Here is a 27,675-nt window from a genome sequence, read left to right as displayed (position 1 = left end):
ATCAGAGATAAATGTATTAAAATTCATAGTAATTTGTTCTGGAACTGCACTGCACTAATCTCACTGTAAGTTTCACTGTATGCTGTAGATTCAAAAGAACCAGCTCATGAGAGTAATTCGTTCAGAAATCGAACTACATTGATCAAGCTGTACGTTTTGTGCTGTAGATTCAAAAGAACCGGCTCATAAGAGTAATTTGTTTGGAAATCAGACAACACTGGTCGCGCTGTATGTCTCGTGCTGTAGATTCAAAAGAACCGGCTCATAAGGGTCATTTGTTTGGGAACCAGATTACACTGGTCGCGCTGTATGTTTCATGCTGTAAGAGTCATATGTTTGGGAACCGATTTAGAAAAAGAACCGGCTCATAAGAGTCATTCATTCACAAATCAAACTACACTGATCATACTGTACGTTTCACACTGTATATTCAAAGAACCGGCTCATAAGAATAATTTGTTTGGGAACCGATTTACACAGGTCGCGCTGTATGTTTCACACTGTAAATTCAAAAGAACCGGCTCATAAGAGTAATTTGTTCAGGAATCGGACTACACTGGTCGCACTGTATGTTTCGTGCTGTAGATTCAAAAGAACCAGCTCATAAGAGTAATTCATTCAGAAATCAAACTACACTGATCATACTGTACATTTCACACTGTATATTCAAAGAACCGGCTCATAAGAGTCATTTGTTTGGGAATTGGACTACACTGGTTACACTGTGTGTTTCATTCAGTCGATTCAGAGTCAGCATTGTCACTAAAAAGCACTGCAGGAAACACTACAGGGTATTTTAGTATGATGTCCGCATCAGCAGAATACACGTTCAAGAACTGGTAACAGAAATCATAAGAGTCATTTGTTTGGGAATCAGACTACATTGATCATGCTCTATGTTTCACACTGTAGATTCAAAAGAATCGGCTCATAAGAGTCATTATTTGTTTGGGAATCGGACTACACTGATCATGCTCTATGTTTCACACTGTAGATTCAAAAGAATCGGCTCATAAGAGTCATTATTTGTTTGGGAATCGGACTACACTGATCATGCTCTATGTTTCATGCTGTAGATTCAAAAGAACTGGCTCATAAGAGTCATTCATTCAGAAATCAAACTACACTGATCATGCTGTATGTTTCACACTGTATATTCAAAGAACCAGCTCATAAGAGTCATTTGTTTGGGAATCGGACTATAGTGGTTGTACTGTTTCAATCAGTCGATTCAGAGTCAGTGTTGTCACTAAAAAGCACTGCAGGAAACACTGCAAATGTCTGCATCAGCAGAAACACATTCAAGAACTGGTAACAGAACCAAAAATCATTACAATCATTCAGTTCCAGTATTTGTTTTCTTAAATGTAACTGTACTGAATAAAAACTGGTTCTCAGTTCCCAACCCTACTCGTGCTACTCTTTTTTTTCCATACAATAAAAGCATATAGTAAACAAGGGCTGTCAAGCTCCAAAGAGGACAAAAAAAAAGCACCATTAAAGTAGTCCATTGATTTAGTCTTTATTTGCGTTATGAGTGAATAGCAAAAATAGCTTTAGAGTGGTTAAGTTTGTGTAGCAAAATTCTTAAAAATTCTCCTTTTGTGTTCTAAGAAAGACATGTTTGGAATGACATGAGCTTGAGTAAATGATAACAGAATTCTCAGATGTCTAGTTTGGTCGGTTGTTCGTGTTCGTCTAATTAACGCTGTCATTCAGACGAGACTACGTGTCTTAAGGGTGTGTTCGGGAATGAGTCCTGTCTGTGTTTAAGGAGATAAAAAGCAGTATAATAGATCTATTTTCAGTTATATTTGAAAGCTTGGGAGATATTTAATGAATGTGCGTATAAGTGAGAGAGCGAGGGCTATTTCGTCAGTAAAAATTAAATAAAAAGAGGTCTAGAGGGGTGACACACACCCTGGGGTCAAACCAGACCCCCACTCAGCTCTCTGGGGATCCTCCCCCTCAATCAGCCATAACTGTTTCAGGGCGACACACACACATACTACCTCATTAACAGCTCCATTGTCATATACTCTGCCTTAATCCCACAAGAGCACACACACACATGCACACATGTTTTAACCTTACACCCCCTCTTGGGTCACATCTCCAGTGTCTCTAAGGCCACACACAGAGATATCTTGTTGTTGTAACGGACACAGATGCAGAAATAACAGATCCATACAGAATGGAAATGCTGTATGGATGAGATCATGTACATGTGTCATAGAGTGAACTCCCATCAGACGAGAGATCATAGCAACACCGTCACCTGATGCAGTCATGACATCAGACACTGGAGGTCAGGCTGAGTAAAAGTGACGTTGATTGGTTTAAGAAACTGAGAGGAGCACACAATGTTGGGAATGGACTACATGTAATCTGGATAACATTATCAGATTACCAAAAAAAATCAAGTACTTGTTATGAGGTTATGTTATATTCAAAAATGTGAGCAACAATATTATTTTAAGGACTATATGATTACATTACCTATCAGTCTTGGAGGAATTGCTCAAGGACTCTACATAATTCAGTTAAAATTAGATTGAAAAATGTCATCAAAACCTGCAATATGTAATCTAAAAGTAATCCGAATAGATTACCGTAAAGTGTAAACTAAAATATTATATAACTGATTACAATTTTACTTGTTTAATTTGTAATCAGTATCAGATTATATTTCATTAGTAATCCAGCCAACACTGGGAGCACATCTAAGGAAACATGAGATTATTTTACATTGCAAAAAAAAATCTTATGTAATCTGAAAATAAAATCTTAATTTATTTTATCTTTAATTTAGCTTTCAAGATCATTGTATAGATTTCCAGTAAAACTTCTAAACATGTTCAAGAGAAAATAAATGAAAACACATATATTTTGCCTTTTTTTAAAATTAATTTATGTATGCTGTTTTCCTTTGCACTCTTTTATCTGCATAGCTCAGCTGTTAATGCTTTGGTAATACGAACTGACATTGAACAAATATGCCAGTACCACAAGACAAAATGCACTTACATACACACTCTGAAAATGAAGTCTTATTATCTTCTGCAGTTTAGCTTGGCAGGTAAATTTATCTTGATAAAGAAGGCTTAATTTTTTTGACCCTTCTGGATTTTTGTAGTGTGTTCTTCTATAACCTGCATTTTCTCTTCTCCATATCTCTATTTCTCTCTTTTTTCGGTCCCTGGGGAGAGTTTGGTATTGCATGGGCAGATGGGCAACTGTTTGTCATCTGCTATTAAAATTCGAATCACCATAACACAAAACTATCACATCTTTCTCTCCTTTCTGTCATTCTTTCTCTCCTCTCTATGTCAGGTAATGCAGGAGTTTGCCCTGAGCTACAGGGGTCTTATTATCATAATCACTGAACTGAAATGATATTACATTTAATACACTCTAGTCTTTAATGGCTGCATTAAAAAAAAAAAAAAAAAAACTTTAACCAGTCATGAATAATTGATAAAACTTGAAAATTCTATTATTAAAGATATGCTGTAGGTGTGTGTAAATGCATGATGTATTGAGGCGGAAGCATCCAGCAAATGTGGTGAATGAATTATTAAGAAGAACACAAGAAAAACTGCGTGATCAAAAAACTATCCAGAGAGAGAAAGAGAGAGAGAGAGAGAGAGAGAGAGATTATATGAGATAACACAAAGTAACACAAAGCACCAGTTAGTGACAGAGCAAGGAAAGCTACATATGTGTCTGTTTCAGTTTTTTTGGCAAATTCCAAAAAGGTTAATCAGTTATAAATCAAAACTTCAAAACCCCAGCAGTATCAGAGAGAGCCAGACTTCAGGCAGTTCAAAGGGATTTTGAAGTGGGCCGGACCCATTTAAAACACTCACCCAGCTCACCAGCGGGGGGCAGGGGAGTGGGGCCCACCTCAAAACACCAAAAGATTTAGCACTGGCCCGATTAAAACATGGCCCTTTAAAATATAGACCTTCTATAGATCATTCCTACAGTAAATACTGAAGATTACATAAAAACTGAAATATTGACATAATACATATAAAAAATAGTGAGCTACCAACATAGAGAGCTTAGATATCATGTGTGTGCTTCTGATGCAAAGGTTCCATATATAACCAAAATGTTAGGCAGCATTGCATGTATTTTTTGTGAAGAGGGTAATGCATTGCAATGTTGATTCATTATTTAATTCAAATGTTAAAGTATTGATTTAAAATGGTCAAATTTAATGAGCTGTTTTTGCTCATTTATGCTCATAGGAGTATGTTGTAGTTACCTTAAAGCCAAAACATACTATAAGCAAGTACATGAGCGCAGACACTTCTAGCTATGCAAGCTTGATTTTTGCACATTATTGCATTCCAAAATGTGCCAGATATGGTGTTATAATACTGCCAAATGTCGAGAGCGCATGCATGTAATGCGAAAGCACATCCATATAATGTGTGAGCGCAAATCTCTCCGCTCGCAGGCGGATTTCCTTTGTTCTCGCACAAAACTGGACGTGCGCTCTCAAATTTACACTCCTCTTTTGTGAAATCTTCCTGCTCGCGCTCAGAGAGTGAGTATGCGCGCTCAATATATGTCCTGTGCACTTGCAAATCTCTCCGAGCACTGGCTCTCAGATTGCCTGCTTTTGGCTCTTGGATTTAATGTTGTCAGAAGTTATAAACCAATCAGAATGGGCTCCAAGACTGACCAATGAAAATGCTACCTCAGATATGCATCGTTATTGGGAGGGAAAACATAACCAGAACCTGGATTTCTCTGTCGGTCTCTAGATGACAGATGCATAGAATGTCATATTAGTTGTTAGATATGGTATATTTAGAATGGTATTTATCAATAGTAGACCCATCTGTTAAAGGTACAATATGTAACAATTTTCCTTTTTTTTTTTTTTTAAGGCTTGTAACGCAACTTAAAAAATGAGCTCTTCCCGGACTTCCTAGGTTGCCTATTAAAGCCTGTGGACTGATTTTCATGTGAAGGAAGCGGGTCGCTTTTGCCGGGAAAATCTAAAGGATGTGACATTTATGCGCGCTCCCGAGAGCCTTGCCTCAGTGCTTCTCTTCCTCTTCTTCTCTTTCTCTTGATCTTACCTGCTAATGCTGACGAACTGCAAACTACCTTGCTTCGTAACATTCAAATAATTTAAACGATCTTCTCTTTATACTAAAAGTCAGGTATACAGGATCAATTTAAGCAAATACGCTGGTTTCTTATTCGTAGTACAACATATGACATACAAAACATACAACAGTGCAACATAACAATGCAGTGCAACAGTAAACTGTCTGGTATAGTTCAGTAGTATGTAGCTGTATGTGTGTATCAGTATGCTATGTTAGCTGATAAGTAGTTTTAGTTTAGTCTCAAAGTTTGTAGTAAAACAATCATAACTGTGTAATTTTAATTATGCTACCTCATTTGTCAGCATGATGCTGGTGAATCACATTCAGTCTCTTTGTACGTTACGTCATTGTTTTGGTCAATTCTCACTCACTCGCGTCCCTATGGAGTGTGTGCACGAGCACGAGCAACAGATAGCTGGCTGCAGTTCATTTAACGGCCACAGGTGTCACTAATAAAATAGGTTTCTGAATCTTACATACTGCACCTAAAACAGAGCCTATTCATTGGTCTGCAAACTAGGTACTTTTACAAAAAAGTACAGTAGTAGTACATTTGGCAGCATTATAACTCCATATTAGGCCGCGATTTATAACTCAACGCAAGTACACCTTACATTATCAACGTGGCCATGAGGGGCACTATAGCAGATATTAGTGTGAACTGTTCTCTTCTACAGTGAGTTTTCTCTTTCAACACAACTACTGTCATGATGGAGCAACAGTTTGAAGATATACTGCAGAGCAGGTAAGTTAAAGTGAATATATTTATAGCAACTTAACTGAATATTTACACATCCGGTTTTATGGCACAATCTTTTGAAGGTAACTATAGCCCCCTTGAGTTCTGATGTTTTTTACTACCACAGTAATGAAAGAATGCACATTATGTATGTTCAGCCAGACCAAGCATTGGCAATGTGCTGGCCAAGCGCTCTGGTTAGCGTTCGCATATTTGCATAATGTATGGCCTTAGGACCATGCTTATATCCAACTTTACTGGAATCAATTTTGAGTCGAGTGTCCTGTGCACTTCACACGAGGAGTGCTATTTAGGTGGCACACAGAGTTACTCTCTATGTTGTCACTAAGAGACGTTCCATTCCAGTTAGGAAGCTCCCTTCATAGGCAGCTGCTTATATAGGAAGTAGACAGTAGACTTGCCACGATATCATAATTTTCACACCGGCGCAGTGTTCACGTTCAAACTGACTATCACCGGTATTACCACTGGTTGGATGCCAAGTGGTACTATGGGGTAATTTTCGTTAAGCAATAGCCTACACAATAACGCAATGCAGCTTGATTTCAAACTTTTAACTTTATTTTTGTATTTATTTTAACAAAAAATTCAAATGAAACTGAAAAAAATTTAAATGTGCAATTAAAATGTGTGTTGTTCAACTTTTTGAAAGATGCCTTTTCAACAGTTGTAGAGGGCAACATCTCTTTGGCAACAAACCTACTTCATCCGTGCATTCTCTCCATCATGGGCTACCAGTCGGGTATTTCATTGTCCAGGCATATATATCACTTATTGTGGGTTGTTGCGGGTTTAATGTTGGTGTTTTATTATCTTTCATCCCAGAACCCAGTTTAGCTGCTTCGGAAGGGTAATGACTTTGAATGTGTGTGAATAAATTTGTTTTGTTCCCTCCTAGGGCTGGGCAATATGCAAGAAATATGTTCACGATATTTTTATAACAAAAAATATTTAAAAAATCACAATATCCAATTATATCATCAACCTCCCGGCTGAGGGGTCGGTGAATATTCTTGCTTTAGTGATTTTGCATGGAAAATTAAATTAATTTATATATATATAAAAAAAAATGAAAACTTAAACCAAAGACATTTCTAAATTCAAATTGCATTTCAAATGAAACGATCAAGCAACTAAAATAATGAAGTGGTAAAAAAAAAAAAAAAAATCATATATAACCACCATTCCATTTACCGTCACGCAAGTATCCATCTATGACAATGGTGGAAAATTACTAACACATATTAAGATCTAAAAACAATTATAAATGTAAACATAATAATTATAATGATGATAATAATCACTGAAATTTAAATCATGGTTCGAGGTAAACGTATTTTTGTATTATTTTATGTGATTATTTAATCACAGATGTTTAGGCCGCAGAGTTGCGCTCACAACGAACTGCTCTGTGGAAATAAATCGAATGGAACTCAGAGCACCTCCTGAGCTAAGATGGTCTAAGGTCGTTTGCAGCATTCTCATATAGATGATACTATTCTTGCAAAAAAAAATTCAGGAGACTGAAACAAAGAAAGAGTGAGAACCCTTTACATACGCGTGTTCCACGAGACTGCACGCCTCCGAACAAACAACGTGTCAGACGTGCACATAGACTGGCTTTTCTGTCATCTGTTCTTAAAAATAAATAAAGTGTGTTTCTTCAAGCACGTGTCTGTGTGTCTAACAGCATTTCTTGTGTCATTCTGAATCCAAGAAGTCTTACAGTTACCCACCATGCACATTATATTCTCTACCTGCAAATAAACATCTTCTGTCAATTAGATACGTTGGTAAAGAACATCTGGCTTTCAATGCATTATTTAGGTTCATTTATCAGGGGTCGCAAACTCTTCATTAGGCAACTATTCTTTATTTAAGGCTATTCTATTCGTTAGGCTATTGTATTGATATTGGAAGTTCCATTCATAATGTTTCCCCATTTTTTACCCGGTATAAAATTTCACACCGGTGTTGTCCCTTGTACTGAGTAAAACTGGTAACACTGTACACCGTGGCAACCCTAGTAGACAGCAAGAATAAAGAAGTTCTAGAATAAAGCTAAATTATCTTTTCTCCCACATATACCCACTAAAAAAACATCCCCAGTGATGAATAGAAAGAAGACAATTTTGAGCCAAGGGCAAAAGTTTCACTTGTCTCACCACTATTGACCAGGCCTTATAACCTACATATACCCTGCTAACATTTTAGTTCTATCAGGAAGACTCGCAGACTTGAGTGAAATTCAAGATGACATTTATTTTAATGAATATAAAACAGAAATGTAATGTCTCTCTTTGGCATAAGCCCCATTTGGCGGTCCGAAAAAGTTGTACTCGGAACCATCATATCCTGCCGGAGATAGGAGGCAGGAGCAAGGAGCCTACCCCCGTGCAGGACGGGACTTAATTGGTGGTGCTGGGGTGGTGGAGGTTGCCGTGTTAGCACATTGAAATAGCAATGTGATAGATTGTGAGCAGACTTATAAAGCAATGGCTTACATGTGATTGGCTAGGAGTTACCGAGCTAATGGTGCGATGATGTACAGATGCTAGTCTTCCCGCTAGAACTACGCTGTGCTTACATTTCTAGATGAAACAAGACCCAGAATGTTACTGAAGCCAAAAGAAAAGAAAATATAATGATCAAGGCCAACATCAAATACATTCTCAAGGTTTCGTAGGATGAAGTTCCCTTTTCCACATTAGTGGATTTGGCATGACTGTGACCTTCAAGCACATTCTACATTTATTAGGATGCTGGTGTGTTTTGGAGAACACAGAGTTGACCGACTGATGATGACTGATTGTCAGTCATATCAGGTTCCTTTCGTCTCTGCTGAGCTGCTGTCCTGATCTTCACCAAAGCCACCGATGGCGGTCAGCCATGGAAAATTGCTTCTCACAGTCAGGGCATATCTGATGGTCAAGGAAAAGAGGAAAATGGTGAACAAAGAGTTCAAGAAAACATCTGAGCTTTAGTTTTATTTGTGAGCGATGCAGTGCCTTACTGGATCTAGGGTCACAAACATTTAGACACACTGTACACACACATACACACACACACAATGCCTACATGGGTGGAGTGTTCTCATTACTTCAATGGCGTGGCTGAAGCACCCATAGAATACATTCACACACACGCACATACAATGAAAATAGCTCTTTTCATTCTGGCGTGGAGGATGGACAGAATGTGAAGGAGGGGTGGAAGATGGAGAGCATTGTGTGAAGGAGAGAAGCACAGTGTTGAGTTCGGGAAAACACTTACAGTTACATGTACATATTCAATCTCTCTGTGAAGAGCACTTGACCTATAGAACAATACACACGCACAAATGCACACACACCCACGCTTTGGGTGTCTGCTGTAGAAGGACTTTATGTTCAATGCTGATATTTATGATAAATACAGGCCTATCTGATTTATCTCACGTAACAGGGCAAATGTAGCATAAATATTTTTAACTTAAGTATTGTTTTGGGGTTTTGTTTCAAACAAACTAATATGTACATTCTAGTTGTGGAAAATATGCACTAATGGAAAAACCCAATAAATAATATATTCCATCTAATGTTAATGTATACAACTTTTAATTATCCCTTATTTTGTTTTATCCCAAATAAATTATGTACAATAAGAAATACTAACATATTACCTCCATCACGTTAGTGTTTTGGGTTAGGTGGATGATTTTAATGTTTTCTCTCATTCTACTGGAATTTTTCCATTCAATCAATTTATCTGGGGTTGCTGTAGTCCATTCTTATTAAATCAGTTTGTATACTTAACTTCACATCATCTATCGCAAAATCTTTGATACTGAGAAATGTAAATGACTTTGAATCTAAACACATGTTAGACAAACAATATCACCTTAAATGCTGTCCCAATTAGCCAACAAATTTGTCTAAACAAACTATTTAATATTGAACAATGTCACTGATTTGCCAGATCCCAGCAAGCATTGCGGTATGAATATATTTTTATGGTCAGTGCTAGTGTTATAGGCTTATCCTGTTGTTGTTGTTGATGTTGTTGTTCTGTCATCACTTTGTTAATAGTTGTGTAATGATGTTCAGAGCTCATCATTTTACTTCATGAATGTTTGTTGATTGTCACCATTACTGAGGTGTGTATGTCAAGTGTTGAGGTCTATGTGCCTTCTTTACTAGTTATCACAGATTGTGATCGCTTTTCAATTTGCTAATGACTTAAGAGGCAAAGACTGTACAGAGTACGTCTCATAAAATATGCAGATAAAGTACTAAAATATTTTTAAAATAAAGGTCTACTCAGTAACTTTTGTCTTTGTGTCATCTTGGACTTACACTGACACTTAGTGGCTTGGATGCAGCATAATTTAAAATCAATAGTTTCAGTTTGAGATGCCATTGTAGAAATGTAGTATTCACAGTCAGCCATGGTTTCTTTAATCAGTGAGTGAAAGTGTCAAATAACAGGACAGTTACTGAGATTAAGCGAGTAGTATTCATCTGGTCATGTGATTCTAAAATGGCAGCCCCCATGTGCGGACCCTCTCCATTTAGAATAAAACAGCTTTTATAAGGTTACTGATATGAGTCTTCATTTTAATGTGATTGGTCATGATTTCCTACATATATTGCAAAATTTACAATTTATGTCTTTAGGAGTTAAACTTTTTTTTATGAGGATAAAATTACTGAGTGCACCTTTAAGTAAATTCTATTGATGTTATTGGAACAAAACTGGTTAAGTCTACATTCCTTACATCAAACACCTTTTCAATTGTTTTATCTGTTGTCTCAAAAAGACTACTTTAGTTTAAAAATATATATCTTTTTATATCAGTGTAACCAGCAAAGAGAAAAAGCAAAGATAACAAAACTAAGTTCAGTTGAGTCAACCCAACTTTTTTACCACAGACAAATAAACCTTTTTAGGCCAACCAGTTTCCATAAAATTTTTAAGTTCAATGAACATGCTTACAGTGTAAAACAAATGTATTTGTATATGTAGAAATGAACATTAACCAAGATTTCTAAAGGCTGTAAAAGTGTTGTTCATTGTTAGTTCATGTTAACTTCTGTGTTAACTGATGTTAACTACTACAACCTTTTTGTAAAGTGTTAGCATTTTTATTATATCTGTTTAAAGAACACATCTATGAGAATTAATGGAAAATGATCTTTGGGTTTAGTGTAGGTCCCCTAATGTAATTAATACATCCAAATGTAATATTCAGCAAACATACACACACACACATACGTTGGTGCGGCTATCCTTATGAGGATTCTCCATGGACATAATGATTTTTATACTGTACGAACTACAGATTCTATACCATAACCCTACCCCTAAACCTAACCCTCACAAAAAACTTTCTGCATTTTTACATTTTCAAAAAACATAGTTTAGTATTTTTTTTTAAGTGATTTGAATTATGGGGAAACTAGAAATGTCTTCATAAACCACATTTATAGCATAATACCCTTGTAATTACCAGTTTGTAACCTAAAAAATGTCCTCGTAAACCACCCAAACCCGCCCCCACACACACACACACACACATACACACGTCTCCAAACACCCTCCCCAATTCTCTTTGCAATTACTCTACAGACACACAGACAGAGACACACACTCCTCTTAACAAGAGACCTCCCAGTCTTCTACATGCAATGACAGCTCTCACTTTTCTCCATCATTTTCTCCATCATCCATCTATTCCTCCTCTATCTCACACACAGACAACACACACTCCACATGCACATATGTCTGTTTGATTAGCGCCTCAGTTATCAGACTGCACCGATCTGGGTCGGGGGAGAGGAGAGAGGAGAGAAAAGGAGAGGAAACGAGAGAAGAGAGAGAGGATAAGAGAGAAAGAGGAGAGGAGAAGGGTGGGAGGGCCTTCCTTTTTTTCTTTCATTCACTCTGTCCTCTAGCAGGACAGGGGAGTTCTGTGACTCTGAACAAGACATCAGATCCCTTACTTCTACACTTCTGCATCTCTACTGCTTTCTTTCTACAGAGGAGAAGTCCTAAACACTGACCGAGGTAAGGAGATACGATTGTGTGTTTGCGTATCTGTGATTACATGTCAGTAGAGATTCTACAAGATACTACAAGAGTGGCAGATGAATGGCAGGTCATTCAGTCAACAGTATGGTAGACCTTTCTTTCAGTTTTTTCACATTACTTTACTATGGGACTGCTATCATCCTCTCTCTCTCTCTCTCTCTCTCTCTCTCTCTCTCTCTCTCAGTCAGTCTGTGTTGCTGTTATTCTCCGTCTGGCTCTCTATTACCCATGTCTGTTTGACCACTAAATAGCCCATAAGTACAGCAGTGAGATGCTCTGTGGTTTGGGACGGTGGTACAGTTTCAGGGAAATATGAAACAGGGTTGAGAAACTCCTAATAGTACTGATAAAACTCAAACTGAATCAAAATAATAGAAAAGGCTACAATTGAGGTGTCAGAGAGAATTTTAGATTGACTTCTGAAATTTTGAATCTTGTTTTTTCATGTTTGTCCTTTTGTTTGAAGAACATCATAAGAGGAAAAAAGAAATTAACATCTTTTGAACCTTCCCATTCCACAAAAGGTGCTTTGTAGTGGAACATTTTTATTTAGATTATAAAAAGGTTCTTCAAAAATTGATCTTCTATGGCATTGCTGTAAAAAAAAAAAAAAAAAGTTTTAAAGTGCAGTTTGAATTTAGAAATATCTTTTGTTTATGTTTTTCATGTTTCAATAAATTAATTAAATTTTAAATGCAAAATCAATAAAGCAAAAAATTCACTGACCCTCGGCAGGGGGGTTGACGATGTATGTCGCAATATTTTTTAAGGCGATTATCGCTAAAATATTTTTTACATATCGCCCAGCCCTATGATGGTACTGCTTCTCTGAACTGAATTTAGAGAATGAGAGAGAGAGACAGAACAGAAAAGTGAGACAAGAAATTAACATTCATAGACTTGTTGAAGTCGACCATTAGATCTTGTAAACTACATGACCACAATAATTTCTAGTCTGTCCTCACCACTCTTTCTTTCTATACTCTCCATCAATCATTCACTAAACCCCTTTTCTCCTTGTCTGAGCACCATCTCTCTCTCTGTTTACCCCCCTACGGCCCATATCTTTACATGAGTTCTCAGTTTCCATTCTGTACAATTAAAGTTTGCAGCTCTTTTCTGTCTTTCCTTCTCTCTTTTCCACCTCTCCCTTTTTTTCTCTTTCTCTCTTTATATCTGGCTCCCCTTGGAGTAGTCAGTACCCCTGCAAAGAGCATGTGTCACATGACACCACAGCCACCAACGCCATCAACATGCTCTCGAACAGATTGAGAGAGCGAGAGAAAGTGTGTACAGTAACACAAGCTTGCTGGACACAGTAAACACAGAGACTGAGCAATAAAGACTGGGTGTGATTTTATTTCTTGATTTAGTGAACATACAGATCAGTTAGTTGACTGTAGTAACATATGGACGGGTGAATCTCACGAAAATATGTCCAGGACATATTTCATGCCAAAATCACAAGAAAAAAAAAAAAGAAAAAAAGAAATTGTATTTTGCATTAAAAATAATGAAAGTATGATTATATATTTTTTACATTATGACATTATTTTCATGACAATTAAGCATATTTTCCCTTAAAGGAATATTCTGGATTCAGTTAAACTCAGTCGACAGCATTTGTGGCATAATGTTGATTACCATAAAAATTATTTTTGACTTGTTTCTTCTTTTCTTTAAAAAAAAAAAAAAAGCAAAAATCAAGGTTACAGTGAGGTACATTGTTTATGTCTTGTGGCTATACTTTAGAAACAGTTAGTATTTTAATGTTTACAGATTGGCCCCATTCACTTACTCACGGTAACCCATATTTTTGCCCTTTTTAAAGAAAAGGAGGGACAAGTCAAAATAATTTTTTTCTTAACACAAATGCTGTCAATTGAGCTTAACTTGTATTGAACCTGGAATATTCCTTTAAAGTGTCCGGATGTTTTACTTTAGAGTTTTTGTAATAAAATGTATAAAGGTTTGATTGCCTTAAAACTATTTATACTTTCTTGTTTCTTTCTTTCAATTTTGGAGTGAAATATGATCCAGACATGCAGTTTTCAAGAGATTCACCCAGATGCTTTATCTCCAGCCATCAAGCTTTTTTTACTGCATGCTTTCTCTCCCTTCCTCTCCATTTACATGCATGTGTCAATTTAGTCTTCCATTTTTCCTCTACAGTTCTTTCCACCCCTTCCTCCTCCTGACTCTCTCTCTCTCTCTCTCTCTCTCTCTCTCTCTCTCTCTCTCTCACCTCCTACGCCCATGTTCGGCTCCTCCCTACATCACTCCTCTCTCCTTTTCTCCCCATCTGATCCTCTTTTTCTCACCTTCACTGTCTTTTTTCCACATTTCTTAATCCTTCACGTCTTCATCTTGGATCTTTTCCTGCTCCCATCACTCTCTCTTCACACTTTCCTTGCATCTTTTCCACCCCCTGCTTCTTCATCCTCCATCCCTATCTTCTGTTTCTAATGAGGGTCTGTTGAGCAGTTATAATCAGAGCAGACATTGGGTGTGAGAGAGCGCCTGTCATCTGATCTACAGTGCAACGTTTCCTGAGCGACAACCATGCGTGTTGTTATGGGGCCACTTTTCAGCACGACAGCTTTGATCACTGCCTCTCTCTCCCCGGGGATGTGAACTCACATCACTGGGCTCATCAGCTGCAAATAAACACTGCGAGAACATCTGAGAGCTCCAAACTTCCTCAGCTCCCCATAACAGCCGCTCCACTCTGTGTTTGGATTAGCTCCAGGTGCAGTTTAGGTCGGTTTTGTTCTTTTTTCGAAGTGTTTTTAAAAACACCAAGCAGCCTGCCATTCGTACATAATGAGAGGAGACAGATTCAACAACAGAGAAAATAAAGAACTTTCTATTTCAGCGCACATGCAATTTGAATTCGCCTGTTATAAATAAAGTCATATTCAAATGAGAGTGTTTGCGATGCATTACTGAGGTACTCGAGACTGTTCTCATCTCGCAGCGCGAGCATTCTGTGTGGAGTGTCAAAGCACAGAGCACTGAAAGATCCCTGAGTGTTCATGGATAGCAAATTTTCTTTGCTTATATAAATAATTCTCTCTGAATAAAAGCAAATGTTTCCTGCTATCAATGAATCATCAGCTGGGATGAGGATAACTTTCTCTCCCGCATTTTTTCTCCCGTCATCTCCACACCAGCCTCTATCTCTCCCTTCTTGCCCTCATAACAGATGGAGTGTGGGAATCAACTAATTGACTGATAGCACTTTTCTTCGCTTGTCAGCCATAATGAATAACCTTTGTGCGATATGTCGGTAGAAACACACAAGCCAGTTTGTCAGCACCTTGGGAGATAAATAACAGCACTGTCATCTACCACCACATCAGCCCCGAGTGCATATCTTAAATTAAACACTTCAGGCTTCACAAATCACTTCAAAGTAGAATTTTTGACAGGTTTATAAGATTTTAATCTTAATTTAAGCAGTTTGCAGTTTTATCTTCAACTCTCACATCAAGGACAAGATGTTTTAAATATGGATTTACTCTTTGTAAAACAAGATAAAGTCGAAATTTTGCTGAATTGTCAGTTCTTTTTAAACTTCCAGATGTCCTCATTTGTCATGGAGCTTACATAAGATGCAGTTTGGCACATTTTTAATCAAAATGGATGGTGATAGGACTGACTGACAAGATAAATCAGAGCTTTTCACTACAGTGCCCTTATGAAAGGGAGAACTGACCACAGAAGCTGCATAAAATTACATTTGTATACTTTATGGGTGTGCTTTTAGATGTCAGTGAAAATCTGGACCAAATGTGGTTTTAATGGCATAGTTTTCAGAGTTATAAATATTTTAAAAAGCAACTTTGTTCTCTATTCCCATTCTTTGATCATGTCACCCTTGTGGTTTTCAGTCAGAAATATTCTATATCTATCAAGAGACAAAAACCACTTATACAGTATACTCACATATTTTTTCATGTTTTAAAATGGCATTCTCTGTTTTCCAGACAAGTGTAAGTGAGTGGCCATTTCTGCTGAATAAAGATGACTCTCTATTGGTGCTTCTGCCTGGCCGTGGCCCTCTTTTCTGGCTCCGGTGCCATCTTTGCCCTTGCACCTGAAAATGAAGTGCCATTACACCCCACAACATGGCTTGGTGAGAACAAGGTCACACCAGTACATCTGCCTAAAGGACGCGCTCGCAGGTAAAAGATACACACACATCTGAGGGAGAAAAATATTATATTATTAAAGGTGAACTGTGTAATTTCTGTGCTACTAGTGGCACCAAACAGAATTACAAAAATAAAGTATGCTTTCAAACTAACTTTGCCAACACCCTTAGACTCATCACACCCATTTGCACTCTCTGATTCCCTATAAACAAATAGGCCATACTAAATTAAAAGTAATAAACATTTAACATCGTATTAAACAAGACCACTATAACATTTACACACCGGATAGAAAGCTTGGCAGAGGAATCGATATCATCGTCGGATTGAACGGCAGCTGGGTGTGCGGGGGATCCAGCACATGAGGTAGGATGGTTCTTCTGGTAAACAGTAAGCGTAACGATACATATTCAGAGTATTTTATGAATTTATCTGGAGCTCGACAGTAATGAGCTAACTTGTGTGGCAATACCTTGAGTGTAGCTTGCCTGTCGAGAAGCAACTTGGCGAGTTTGACGTCTCCAAAATTCCCTTAAAGTCCTCCACCTTGTAAATGCGATGCCAGTGTTCACTCTGGTTTTACTCTGTTCTCTGTATCTGTCTTTTAGCATGTTTTCGAATTTTGGCGAAGCTTAATTTCTTTAACCCTAGACACGATTGCCATGGATGTTCATATTCTCTTGGTTGAACAGCTTACTACAAGTAGCCACGCCCCAAACTCACGCTATAGGTTGAGCTTGAAAGGGATGGGTGGAGCTGAGCGGGCTGCTCAAAATATAAACATCAATGTTTTGATAGAGCCTGGGAGGCTCAGTATTTATACTTTTTGGAGAGGTAAACTCACAAATGGCTTACTTATAGTTGTCAATGAACAATAAACTGGGATAGTAGAACATATTTTGACATCACAAAGTTACACACTTCAATCTGGTAATGCAGACATGACAGAAACTGACCAGTTAGAGTCAGGCACAACTAAAGTGAGTCAAGTGGACCAATCACAGGAAAGCACATACAGGACAGTGCAAACAAAATGAAAAGAACTCTGGAAAGGTTTGGATTGGGTGTGTTTTGCAGCTTCTATCCACACTGGAGTTGTGACTAGTGAGTAGAGAGGAAGAGTTTAAAGCAACATTCTAGACCTCCAGAGAGATTACTAATACTGCAGTATCACTTAGCAGGGAATAGACTCATCCAAAAATCACAGGAAACTAATAGCTGTCCTCTAGGGGATTCTTCCTCAACAATGGATTAAACACAGTCCATGGGAACATAGAGAACAGGTATTATGTAAGAGATAGATCTACTCAAAACTCTGTCTGATAGTGTTGAGTTCATTGATATTCTAGTGTTCTTCTAAAATTGACAGAAATAAACACAACTTAAATCAGCCTAAGCCAGCTTGCTGGTCTTAGCTGATTGAAGCTGGTCTCCTAGCCTGGCCAAGCTGGTGCTCAGTTGGTTTAAGCTGGCATCACACTAGCCGATTTTCTAACCATTTTCAGGCCTAAATTTCATTTACATAATCGCCAGCCGGTAGGTCATGAATCCCTTGACTGACTGAGCTGCGTTAATGGCTCCAGCAACTGGGCAATTACATCAAACATAATAGAAAAATAGTTCAGTTGCCGGGAGGACATTTGTGGTCTCGTCAAGTGACCAATAAGCTTCTTTTACTGAAGAACTGACCAGACGTCATGCTCTAAATTTGAATGCTTTCATCAGCTATCGCACAACTGCATATAATCAACAATGCCGATTGTTATTCATAGTGATTGTGCCACCAAATGTTTTTCCTGGGGTTCTCCTACACTAAAATGACTATTAAAATCAGAAAGCAGAGGCAGAACAGTCTTTTTATTGAACATATTTTAAATATTTGTATCACTGAAAGCTGCATATGGACATATGCTTTCCACGGCAAGCCCAGAGGAAATAAATACACAATCACACATCCGTAGGGTAAAGTTACTCCATGGATCACATCCTAAATCCCTCTATTACAATTGTTTATGTTTACGTGGTATTTTTATTATTTTGGCAAGCTCCACATGACAAGGAATTGGAGAGTCGGTCTGTCTGTCACCCCTCTACCATTCTGAATTGGCAAGTGTGACAGAGCTCCGACTAAAGTGAGTAAGATCTCAGCAAAAGTGTGACACCCTCGACCAAATCGAGTTGTTTGGTGTCGGCTAAAATGTGCCTTGACCAGGGTAGGAGACTGTGACAGTATAAGGACGGGCAAGGAGGAGACGGGAACTGGCTGAACAGTCAACATAAACTTTAATGATATAAATGAACTTAAAACAAACATAACAAACACAGACACACATGCAATGCGGCCACGAGCGTCTTTCTCTCTCTTGAACCAGTGTCTCCAGCTGCCCCTTTTCTCGCTGTCCTGCTGATCAGCTGATTCAGTGCCGGCTGTGCTCCATCATGGCCCAGCCATGCCCTCCTCCTCGTCACACTCCTCCCCCGCCCGATTCAGGCCGGGGCACCACCGGGCTGACCCCCCCCCCCCCGGCCGTTTTGTCAGCCGGTGGTCCAACTCCTGCGAACCAGAGGGAAAGACGAGGGGAGAGGGAAAGGGCAAGCGGAGACACAGAGAAAGAGAGAGGAGAGAGAGAGAGAAGAACTTGCTCGCCAGCTCCCGGACACACTGTTGCCATAACCGCTCCTCCGCCCTTTGGCGGAAGCCAGCTCGCTCCTCCCCTGGCGGATGGCAGCGAGTCCTCTGGCCCCTGGCGGATGGAACCACTCCTCCCCTTCTCAGCAGACGGCCGTGGTTCCTCCGGCTCTCGGTGGCCGGCAGCAACCCCTCCATCCCCAGACAGACACCACAGCTGCTCCCCTGGCGGATGGCAGCGGTGAGGACTCCGTGACAGCGCATCCCTCCTCCCTCCCGGGTTTCGGCATCACTGTAACAGTATAAGGACGGGCAAGGAGAAGGCTGAACAGTCAACATAAATGCAATGAGGCCGCATGCGTCTCTCTCTCTTTCGAACCAGAGTCTCTGGCTGCCCTTTATCTCGCTCTCCTGCTGATCAGCTGATTCAGCACCAGCTGTGCTCCATCACGGACCGGCCACACCCTCCTCCTCGTCACAGAGACTAAGACTACGATTTTAGCTAGTTTTTTCAACAAGGAGACATTTAAAATTGAGTCTTTACAGTTTTGGGAAAAATAGACCAAAGATATTGATGACTCATCTTGCACTCACTCATTTTGTCCAATAAAATTCACTCTAGAATGAGAATCTCTCTAATACCATTTACATTTATGCATTTTGCAGAAGCTTTTATCCAAAGCTACTTATAGTGCAATTATTACAGGGACAATCCCCCCTGAGCAACCTGGAGTTAAATGCCTTGCTCATGGACACAATGGTGGTGGCTGTGGGGGTCAAAACAGCAACCTTCTGCTTACTAGTTCTATGCTTTAGCCCACTACACTACCATCACTCCATTCAAAATCAGCTGCCACCAACTAGCAATTGCAAGTAGCAAATCATGGAAATTATGCTTGGCGAGAGATTTCATTGGGTCTTAAGGGATGGGTAATTTCTCTCCTTATCGAATTGATTCTTGTTAATGGCCTTAAAATCACGCCACAGTTTTCCCGGTTTCCTCTATATCAAACCCATTGGATTCAAGCAGCGAAAATTACAGCTTTCTTTTTCCATTAGCAACATTAGCCAGTGAGAATCACACAGTGAGAACTGCTTCCTCACCCATAACAGGGGTGGTATCAGGCTTCAGTCTGAGTGCGAGAAAGAGAAAAAGGGAGAAAGAGAAAAAAGAATACAGCGAGTTTGTATGTGCAGCCGTCTCTCATGCACAGCCACAGGGCAGGAGAACCCAATCATAAATCAAATTAATTTATCAATTACAAGATTGTTATTCTATCATCCACAGAAAAATCGAACTTAAAACACATTAAAAGGGTGAAGGGCGGACACTCCTGAAAAGAAAGAGGAAAAAGCCAGCATCAGTTGTACATTGCCAATAATCCCTCAAACTAAAACTAGCACCCCTTCATTTCTGTCATCAAGGTCAAAGTTAAACCTGATTACCAGAAGAATTAAATCAATATTATGATAATGAGCTATGTCGCTGAGCTAGTGGCATGCAAATAAGAGATCCAAATTGCATTAAACAAATGCTGAGTCTTAAATCTGATGTTGGGATATTTCCATAGAAATAATACAGAGAAACAGTTGAAGATGCAGAACAGATCTCAAAGACCACTGACGGAAGGCAGCCAAACAAGCAGGGTTTCAAGGTTAGAGGAAGTGGTGGTTGCCAAATGGCTGGTGTTACCAGAATTCACCGAGGGAGGTTCACCAGATTCCGCCCAGTGTGATGTTATTCGCAGAGGGGGAGTGAATGTATTTCCTGTCTGTGCAGAGCATGCTACAGTGATGGTGCACCTGGCATCAGCTGTGATCTGTAAACATTAGGGTTTGTGGAGATGCATATCTAAACAGCAGTGATGGATCAATAGAAGCTTATCAGAGATTAGTTATTCTAGAGTCATTGCTTTTGTTTCCCCTCTCCTTCATTAGCAAAACTACCTTTGCAAACAACAGCAACCAAGTATTCCCACATGACTCTTTATTTAAAATAATAAAGTAAAGGTAATATCACCATTTTTTTATTATTGTACATTTCCCTGAGGTCCACTTACAGTACAATGTTTACATAATTGTTTTTTCACAACTTTTTCACTTCTTGACCATTAAAATTAAACAAGCTGTTTTTGTTGCTGTGCTTTTAAGACTTCTAAATAAACACCCTCTTTGCATATGAAATGAGTAACCATGCTGTGCTTACACATGGGCATGGGATGAGATTGCTGTTATAGTTTTCATTGCTGGATTCTTCAAAAACAGCCTCTTTGCAAAGCCTGCATTACATTTGAACCAATTCACAAAACAATCCGCACTGGAATATGCTGCACAAACTGTTAAAGTCAGACTGAAATGAGCAGGGATATTGTTAAATAAACTTCATGCACTCCTTGGAATGTTGGAATCCTCTATACTACTTTCCTTCTTATTACCTCACTGTGACAGAATGAGCGGCTTTTGCAGATTAGTATCAACAGATGGTATTTTTGAACTAGGGAGAAAGTTTTCAGGTCAGAAAGTTATGTTTTCATAGTACAAACTTTCTTATTTAAAAATAAAGAAAGAAAGAATGAAAGAAAACTTGATTTCTCATGATACAAGCCCTTTAATTGTTAAAAACACAAGCTGCAGTGTCAGGAGATCATTAACCTTTTCATGAGTAGGGTCTAAATTCCTCTGCAGTGCCCCATGGTGTGAGTTATTTTTGCACGTGACACTGCACAGCTGGTGCAGCGGGGGGCAGAGTGTGGGCAAGTATTTCTTTCTTTTTTTTTATTAAAATTTTTTGATTCTTGTCATAAAAAACTGTATATAATTATATACACCTAATCAGCAGATGTGGCTGCATGCATGGGAAGATCATGTTTAGATATGATGGCTGTGCATATATAAGCTGTGAACTGTGGTACTTTGGTGACAAGTTGGCTGATTGTTATATAAAATAAACATATTTTGTGCTTAAAAAGTCTCTTTGAGTAGCTGTTTTTTTGACGAATGACAACCCCTACTAATGTAAACAAACATGGCAGCACGCATCGGAGGAAGATCGCGTTTGATGAATTGACTGTGCGTATAAGTAAACTTTTTATCGTGGTACTTTGGTGATGAGTTGGATGTATGTATATAAAATAAAATGGTTTAAAAGACTGTATGAGTAACTGTTTGAGCGAATTTAAATAACAGACGCTTGACCAGCAGCCTGTGTCAGCGCGAAAGCCGATTTGAATCTGGCAGCTTGTAGCGTAACTGGCTGTTGCAGAAACACATATGTGTGACGGTACATATGAAAGGGTTAAAGGGATAGTTAACCCAACAATTAAAATTCTGTCATCATTCCCTCATGTTGTCCCAAGCCCGTATGACTTTCTTGTTTTCTCTGGAAAATAAAAGGAGCTATTTGGCAGAATGTTACCATTTACTCATTAAATGGAAAAGAGATGCAATGAAAGTGTTCGGTGACTGAGACTAAAATACTGCCTAACATAATTTTATTTTTGTGTTCCATGGAATAAAGAACATGAGTTTGGAAAAACATGAGGGTGATTCTATAATGAATAAGGAATTTACATTTTTGGATGAACTATCCCTTTAATTTATGGAACTGCATTTTATAGTTCTTATGAACAATTAGAGAAAAACTTATCTGTGAAGCCTTGAAATGTCTAATACATACATTCCCTCTGTGTTTCAGACTTTATTTCACATTAAAGAAGAGAGCAGATTTGATGTCTGTTACAGTGAGCCCCTGCGCAGTGCCCATCGAATGGAGCTTGGCTGTTCGGACCCTAAAGGATAAACCACCTAAGAAACCACACTGTGAGTTTGTGTGTGCGTATGTACACTTATTAATTGGCTGTTGTCTGTTTTAAGGTTAATTTGTGCATGCATGCAAACACATACTGAAGATGTGTGTATGTGTGTTCGGGGAGTCTGGGCATAGACCTTAGCAGGGCTAACAGACAACTCAGGTGTTTTGTATCCAAAGGGCGGAAGGTTACATGCCTCCAGAGACTCTAATGAAGAAACGAAGCAGTTGCTCGAGGCTCACTGATTTAATTAGCAGGTGTAAAACTGCTGTTGTGCTGCTTTAGGGCTTCTGTGGCCAGTAGATTCTCCTCTTATCTATCTTTAAATCTCCAGGCTGTTTCCCTGATAGAGCAAAATAAAAATAAAAATCAAACAGAAACAATGAAACACAACACATGCAAGCACATTCTGGAGGAATATGCAATAGAGCCTGTTTCGAATGATTAAAAAAAAAAAATGTTTAACGTCATAAATAAATGTCATGAATAAATGATTTATTTTCACATTTATAATTCGGTCAAAATGCTGGATAAATAAATACTGTACATTTAAAACTCATTTATTGCAAAAATGCATAGGCAACTATCTCTAATAGGCAACTACTTGGTTTGGTGTAGTTTGTGTGTATGTATTATGCATCATAAAAGGATGCATAATACAGTCCCTGTCAGTCCCAAATATTCTGTGTTCCCCAGAAGAAAGGAAATCACATGGGCTTGAAACAACATGAGGATGAGTAAATTATGGCAGAATATAAATTTTTTTTGGGCCAACTATACCAATACAATTCTGATGACTTTTCTCTTACTGTTTTTGGGTGTTTTATGGTGACTGCATTTTCTGCACTTTGCTTTCATGCGCATGTTCTGAAACTAAGTGTTAGTCTAGCAGGCAAAGCAGCATTATAAAGTCATAAAATGACATATAAATCATTTAGACCGTGAACTCAGGGGTCCCCATCTACACCTTTAAATTATTCACTTTGATTACCAAATGTTCTCTCTAAAAGGGTGCCAACAAAAGTAATGATGGTTTGCATGAAAAACAGGGTTGTGTGTGTGTGTGTGTGTGTGTGTGCGTATGCCACCCAAATGTGTTTCAGGCCATCTTTTGACTAGAGTTGTCTGTTAAAGAAGTTTGATCTTGAAACAGCTATCTTTTGAAATGCTACTTTTCTGCAGGGAGCTCAAAAAAGAGCATGCCTGAGGTTTGGTGGAGAGGATCTGGAAGAGAAGTCAGGATTTACACTTACACCGGCAATGCTGTAGACACCTACACCGGTCCCATCTACGCACCAACATCCATCTACATCCTGCGGCTGAAATCAAATGAGCAGGACACCGAGGTGTCTGCGTACCTCCATGAAGGCCCTGGTCCCTCAGGTGCTTTCCCAGAGCTGCCATCTGACCCTAGAGTACACATGCTGGGGGTGGGCATGACCAGTGTCACTTTGAGCTGGTCTCCGAGTTCATCTGTTGTTGTTAAAGATGGTCACCATGGTAGTCGGCCATATCATGAATACTGCGTCTTAGTTAACCACAAACATAACTACCGAAGTCTTTGCGCTGCTCGTGAGGGGATCAGAAAGGAGAGACAGAATTTACAGAAAAGAGAGAGGAGAGAAAAACAAGGCAAAGAGATTGTGTGGGCAACACTAAAAGACTGGTGGTGGCAGCAGCCAGATGCCCTTGTGGATCATGAATCTTTGTGGGACAACCCTGAGGATCCTGGATGTGTGTGCAGGGATGTAGAAAGTGTGTGCACGGTATCAGACCTGCTTCCAGAGACACAATACTACTTTGATGTGTTTGTGGTGGACAGGGTTAACGGCACAAGTGCGGCATACACTGGCACCTTTGCCCGCACACACGAGGAGGCTCGGCAAGCCGTCACATCCTTACGAGAGGGTCAAGTCAAATGGGTCACCCTGAGCGGGGATGCAAGCAGTCAACAGGGGGAGCAGTTGTTCCAGTTTAAGCCTCGTGGGTGGCAACAGAATGGCCTTCTCACCCTGCACACCTGCAATGACACTAGTAAAGTCAAGGTCACCATTTCCATTAAAGGACGGGTTCTGTCTTCTGAGGAGGTGGGACACCAGCTGGCCCAGATATGGTTGCATGGTGGCCCATCATACCTCATCCAGCTTCAGGCATTGGTTCCAGGCTCTTCCTCATCTTCAATCTCTAAAGGGGATTCAGACAAGTCCAAATTCTGTCTCAAAATGCAGGCATCATCAGCTTACCACCGCCGAGCAGCACCAGTGTTTCCTGCCACTCTGCAAATTAAGTCTTTTAACAAGCTGCGTACCTGCAACTCCATTACGATTGCCTGGATGGGGACAGAAGAGCGAAGTCTCTATTGTGTTTATCGGAGGCAGATCCCACCTGATGCAAAAGACATCAGACACAGCTCTACGGACCGCTGCCTCGACCCAGAGGCCCGACCAGCCAATGAGAGAGTCCTCTGTAAGTATTTCCAAGAGCTTAACCCACGTCGGGCAGTCACAACAGCTGTGATTGGTGGATTAGATCCAGGGGTGGTATATGTGTTTGACGTCTATCTTATGAGACGCTGGGGACTTCCAATTAAGTACCACAGCAAGATGGTGAGAACCAGGAATGAATGTTAAGTGAACACGGGGGACATCTCAAAAACATCTTACTCATGAGGAGGACTCAATTAAGAGACATTAAGCCACAGGGAAGCCATGATAAGGCCAGAGAAGAAACTGTTGGGGCCAAAATCTGGTGCAGTGGAGGTCAGATGTGACCACTGACATATAAACACACTAAAGGAAGACTACATTCTCATTCAGATCACTGAGACATATGCCAACACTCATAAACACAGATACCAAGAGAGGTGAGATCCAGCTCACATCAGCAAAGACTTTACTGTACAATGTTGCTGTACTAATGTTTGTGTTGTTGTTGATGTCTGTGATTCTGTCTCTGTTGTTAATTATACAGTACTGAGTGTCAGAGAATCTCCCTCATCTCTTACACAAAAGAAGACTGTGCCAAAATATGCAAGAAAAACAGCCAGGGGGTTTGAGGACCAGCACTAAGCAGAGCTGTGTATCAGATCTCTCAATCTGCCACCAGTATCAGAGAAAGTCACAGAGAGTGAGGGAGGGGTGGGTAAAAGAGAGATGGAGAGAGAGAGAGAAAGAGAGGGGTAGCGAAAGAGTAGTGTGAAGTCAGTGTGTGTTGATTATGCTCTGCTAAAGCATGCAGCAGGGAAAAACAATTTACCATTTTGCTTCATTGTCTTTGATGTGATTGTTGCGATGCACTTTAGCGTGCTAATAAAAACCCAGTTACCAACCAGACGGTAAAATGATCTGAAGTCAAGCTTTGACTTTGATCAAGGGTGATGGCTGAAAAATTCCTTAAAAAAAAAAAAAAAAAAAAAAATTCATAGCCCTTATTCAGAGTAGCGCCATATTTAATTTTTACAGAAATGGCAATGAGGGTGTGATGAATACACATACTGTCCGTTCAATGGGTTGTACTGTCGGTTAAATTGCTTTTGATCGTTCCGCTGATGAAATATTGAAAATAAATATATATATTTCCAAACTATTTTAAGAAGACAAAAAAACTCCAGAAACACAAGCTTTGAAAGTTAGATGTAATCTAGGACATTTAGGCCTACAGTTAATGTCACTGAAGAGACTGCAAGCCTATCCCTTACAGCCTCGTTTTCATTCCTTTCAAAAATTAAATAAGGCGCTACACTGAATAATGGTGCATTCAAATCATGCCGGAATGATCGTATTTACAAGTTAAGTGCACATGAACGCCACAACAAAGTCATAATTACAAGTGGGAAACGGTGGACTTTCTTTGAGCCCTGACTTTCTGAGTTTTGGGCGTGATGATTTTATCATGCATTCAAGTCCTCTTGGGAATTTCGTACTTACGATGTCTGAAATCGTAAATACGATGTGATGTGCGTTCAAGTGATTATAGTCGGAAAGAACGAACCCATTTTGCGATTTCATATTTCTTTCTTTTTCACGTACTAGTGAAGGCACCAATGCAACAAAGTTCAATAGCAAAGTTACGCATTAGGTGTATAATGAATGCGTTATCTACCTATTTTATCATTCTTGCATGGCCACATATAATGATGGGAAATGTATTTGTTGCAAATGCTTGCCGTGCATTAACCAGCTAAATCTAGTCTTATTTTCTGGCAAGTTGTCGTTATTCTCCAATTAACAGTACAATAAAATGCATACAAACTAAACTGCACAGTCAAAATCCTCAAGTAAAACTGAATTATTACCAATAACCATTTGCTTCCGCCATGTTTCTAATATCGACACGCCCACAAATCGGGCTCAAAGAAAATCCGGAGTTTTTACTCATAATTACGATTTTGTGGTGGCCTTCATGCGCGTTAAACTCGTAAATACGATCATTCCGAAATGATTTGAAGGCACCATATAAGAATCATGTAAGCAAACTGCAATTGGAAATAATTAGTTCCATTTGAGGATTTTGACTGTGCAATTCAGTTTGGATGCATTTTTGCACTGTTAATGAAGAATAACGATTAAAAACCTGCCAGAAAATAAGACTCATTTAGCTGGTTTATTGTTAAAATGGATAGATAAAGCATTCATTTCACAACTAGTGTGTGGCTTTGCTTGTCATTTTGTGTGGTCCTTAAAAAGCTTCCTGCCTTCGCTAGTAAGTGAAAAAGAAATATGATATTGCAAAATGGGTCCGTTCCGACTAAAATCACTTGAACGCACACCACATCGTAAAAACTTCCCTGGAGGACTTGAACTTACCAAAAAAATCTATTACTATTCATTTAAAATGAACTGAATTGATGTTAGGTTATGTGAAAGTAGCACACTGAATTAACACATTTTTATCAAAACCACTTTCAATGTGCCCATAGAAAAGCTTTACAATGAATAATACAAATAAAGTAATAGACACGTTGAGGAAATGTTTAACAAGTTTGGTCAAATAAAAAAATAGACTATTAGCCTACCAAGAACTAGCCACAGTCTCCATTAAAATAGCTCAAGTGGCTCCCTCTTCCGTCCAACAGTCTAACAAACGTTGGGAAATTTTTGGATGGCTCAGGAGAACCAAT

The 27,675-nt window shown here is 39.1% G+C and overlaps 1 protein-coding gene across 1 annotated transcript; it reads left to right on the top strand.

Annotated features, from left to right (window-relative positions):
- The first annotated feature begins 11,577 nt into the window (after positions 1-11,577).
- LOC127455286 (protein NDNF-like) lies at positions 11,578-27,467 on the top strand. The gene is made up of 4 exons (XM_051723042.1): positions 11,578-11,937; positions 15,951-16,148; positions 22,442-22,566; positions 23,739-27,467. Exons 2-4 carry the CDS (start codon positions 15,988-15,990, stop codon positions 25,184-25,186), a joined length of 1,734 nt encoding a protein of 577 aa, XP_051579002.1. The 5' UTR covers positions 11,578-11,937; positions 15,951-15,987; the 3' UTR covers positions 25,187-27,467.
- Positions 27,468-27,675: the final 208 nt, after the last annotated feature.

Source organism: Myxocyprinus asiaticus, chromosome 17, assembly GCF_019703515.2.
Source record: "Myxocyprinus asiaticus isolate MX2 ecotype Aquarium Trade chromosome 17, UBuf_Myxa_2, whole genome shotgun sequence".
NCBI lineage: Eukaryota > Metazoa > Chordata > Actinopteri > Cypriniformes > Catostomidae > Myxocyprinus > Myxocyprinus asiaticus.
This window is presented reverse-complemented; position numbering and strand designations above follow the sequence as displayed.

Excerpts from the sequence above, each read along its gene's own strand:
- LOC127455286 (XM_051723042.1), top strand. The coding sequence starts at position 15,988 with ATGACTCTCTATTGGTGCTTCTGCCTGGCCGTGGCCCTCTTTTCTGGC. Across the intron at positions 16,149-22,441 it reads CCTAAAGGACGCGCTCGCAG|ACTTTATTTCACATTAAAGA; the intron begins GTAAAAGATACA and ends TCTGTGTTTCAG. Across the intron at positions 22,567-23,738 it reads ACCACCTAAGAAACCACACT|GGAGCTCAAAAAAGAGCATG; the intron begins GTGAGTTTGTGT and ends ACTTTTCTGCAG.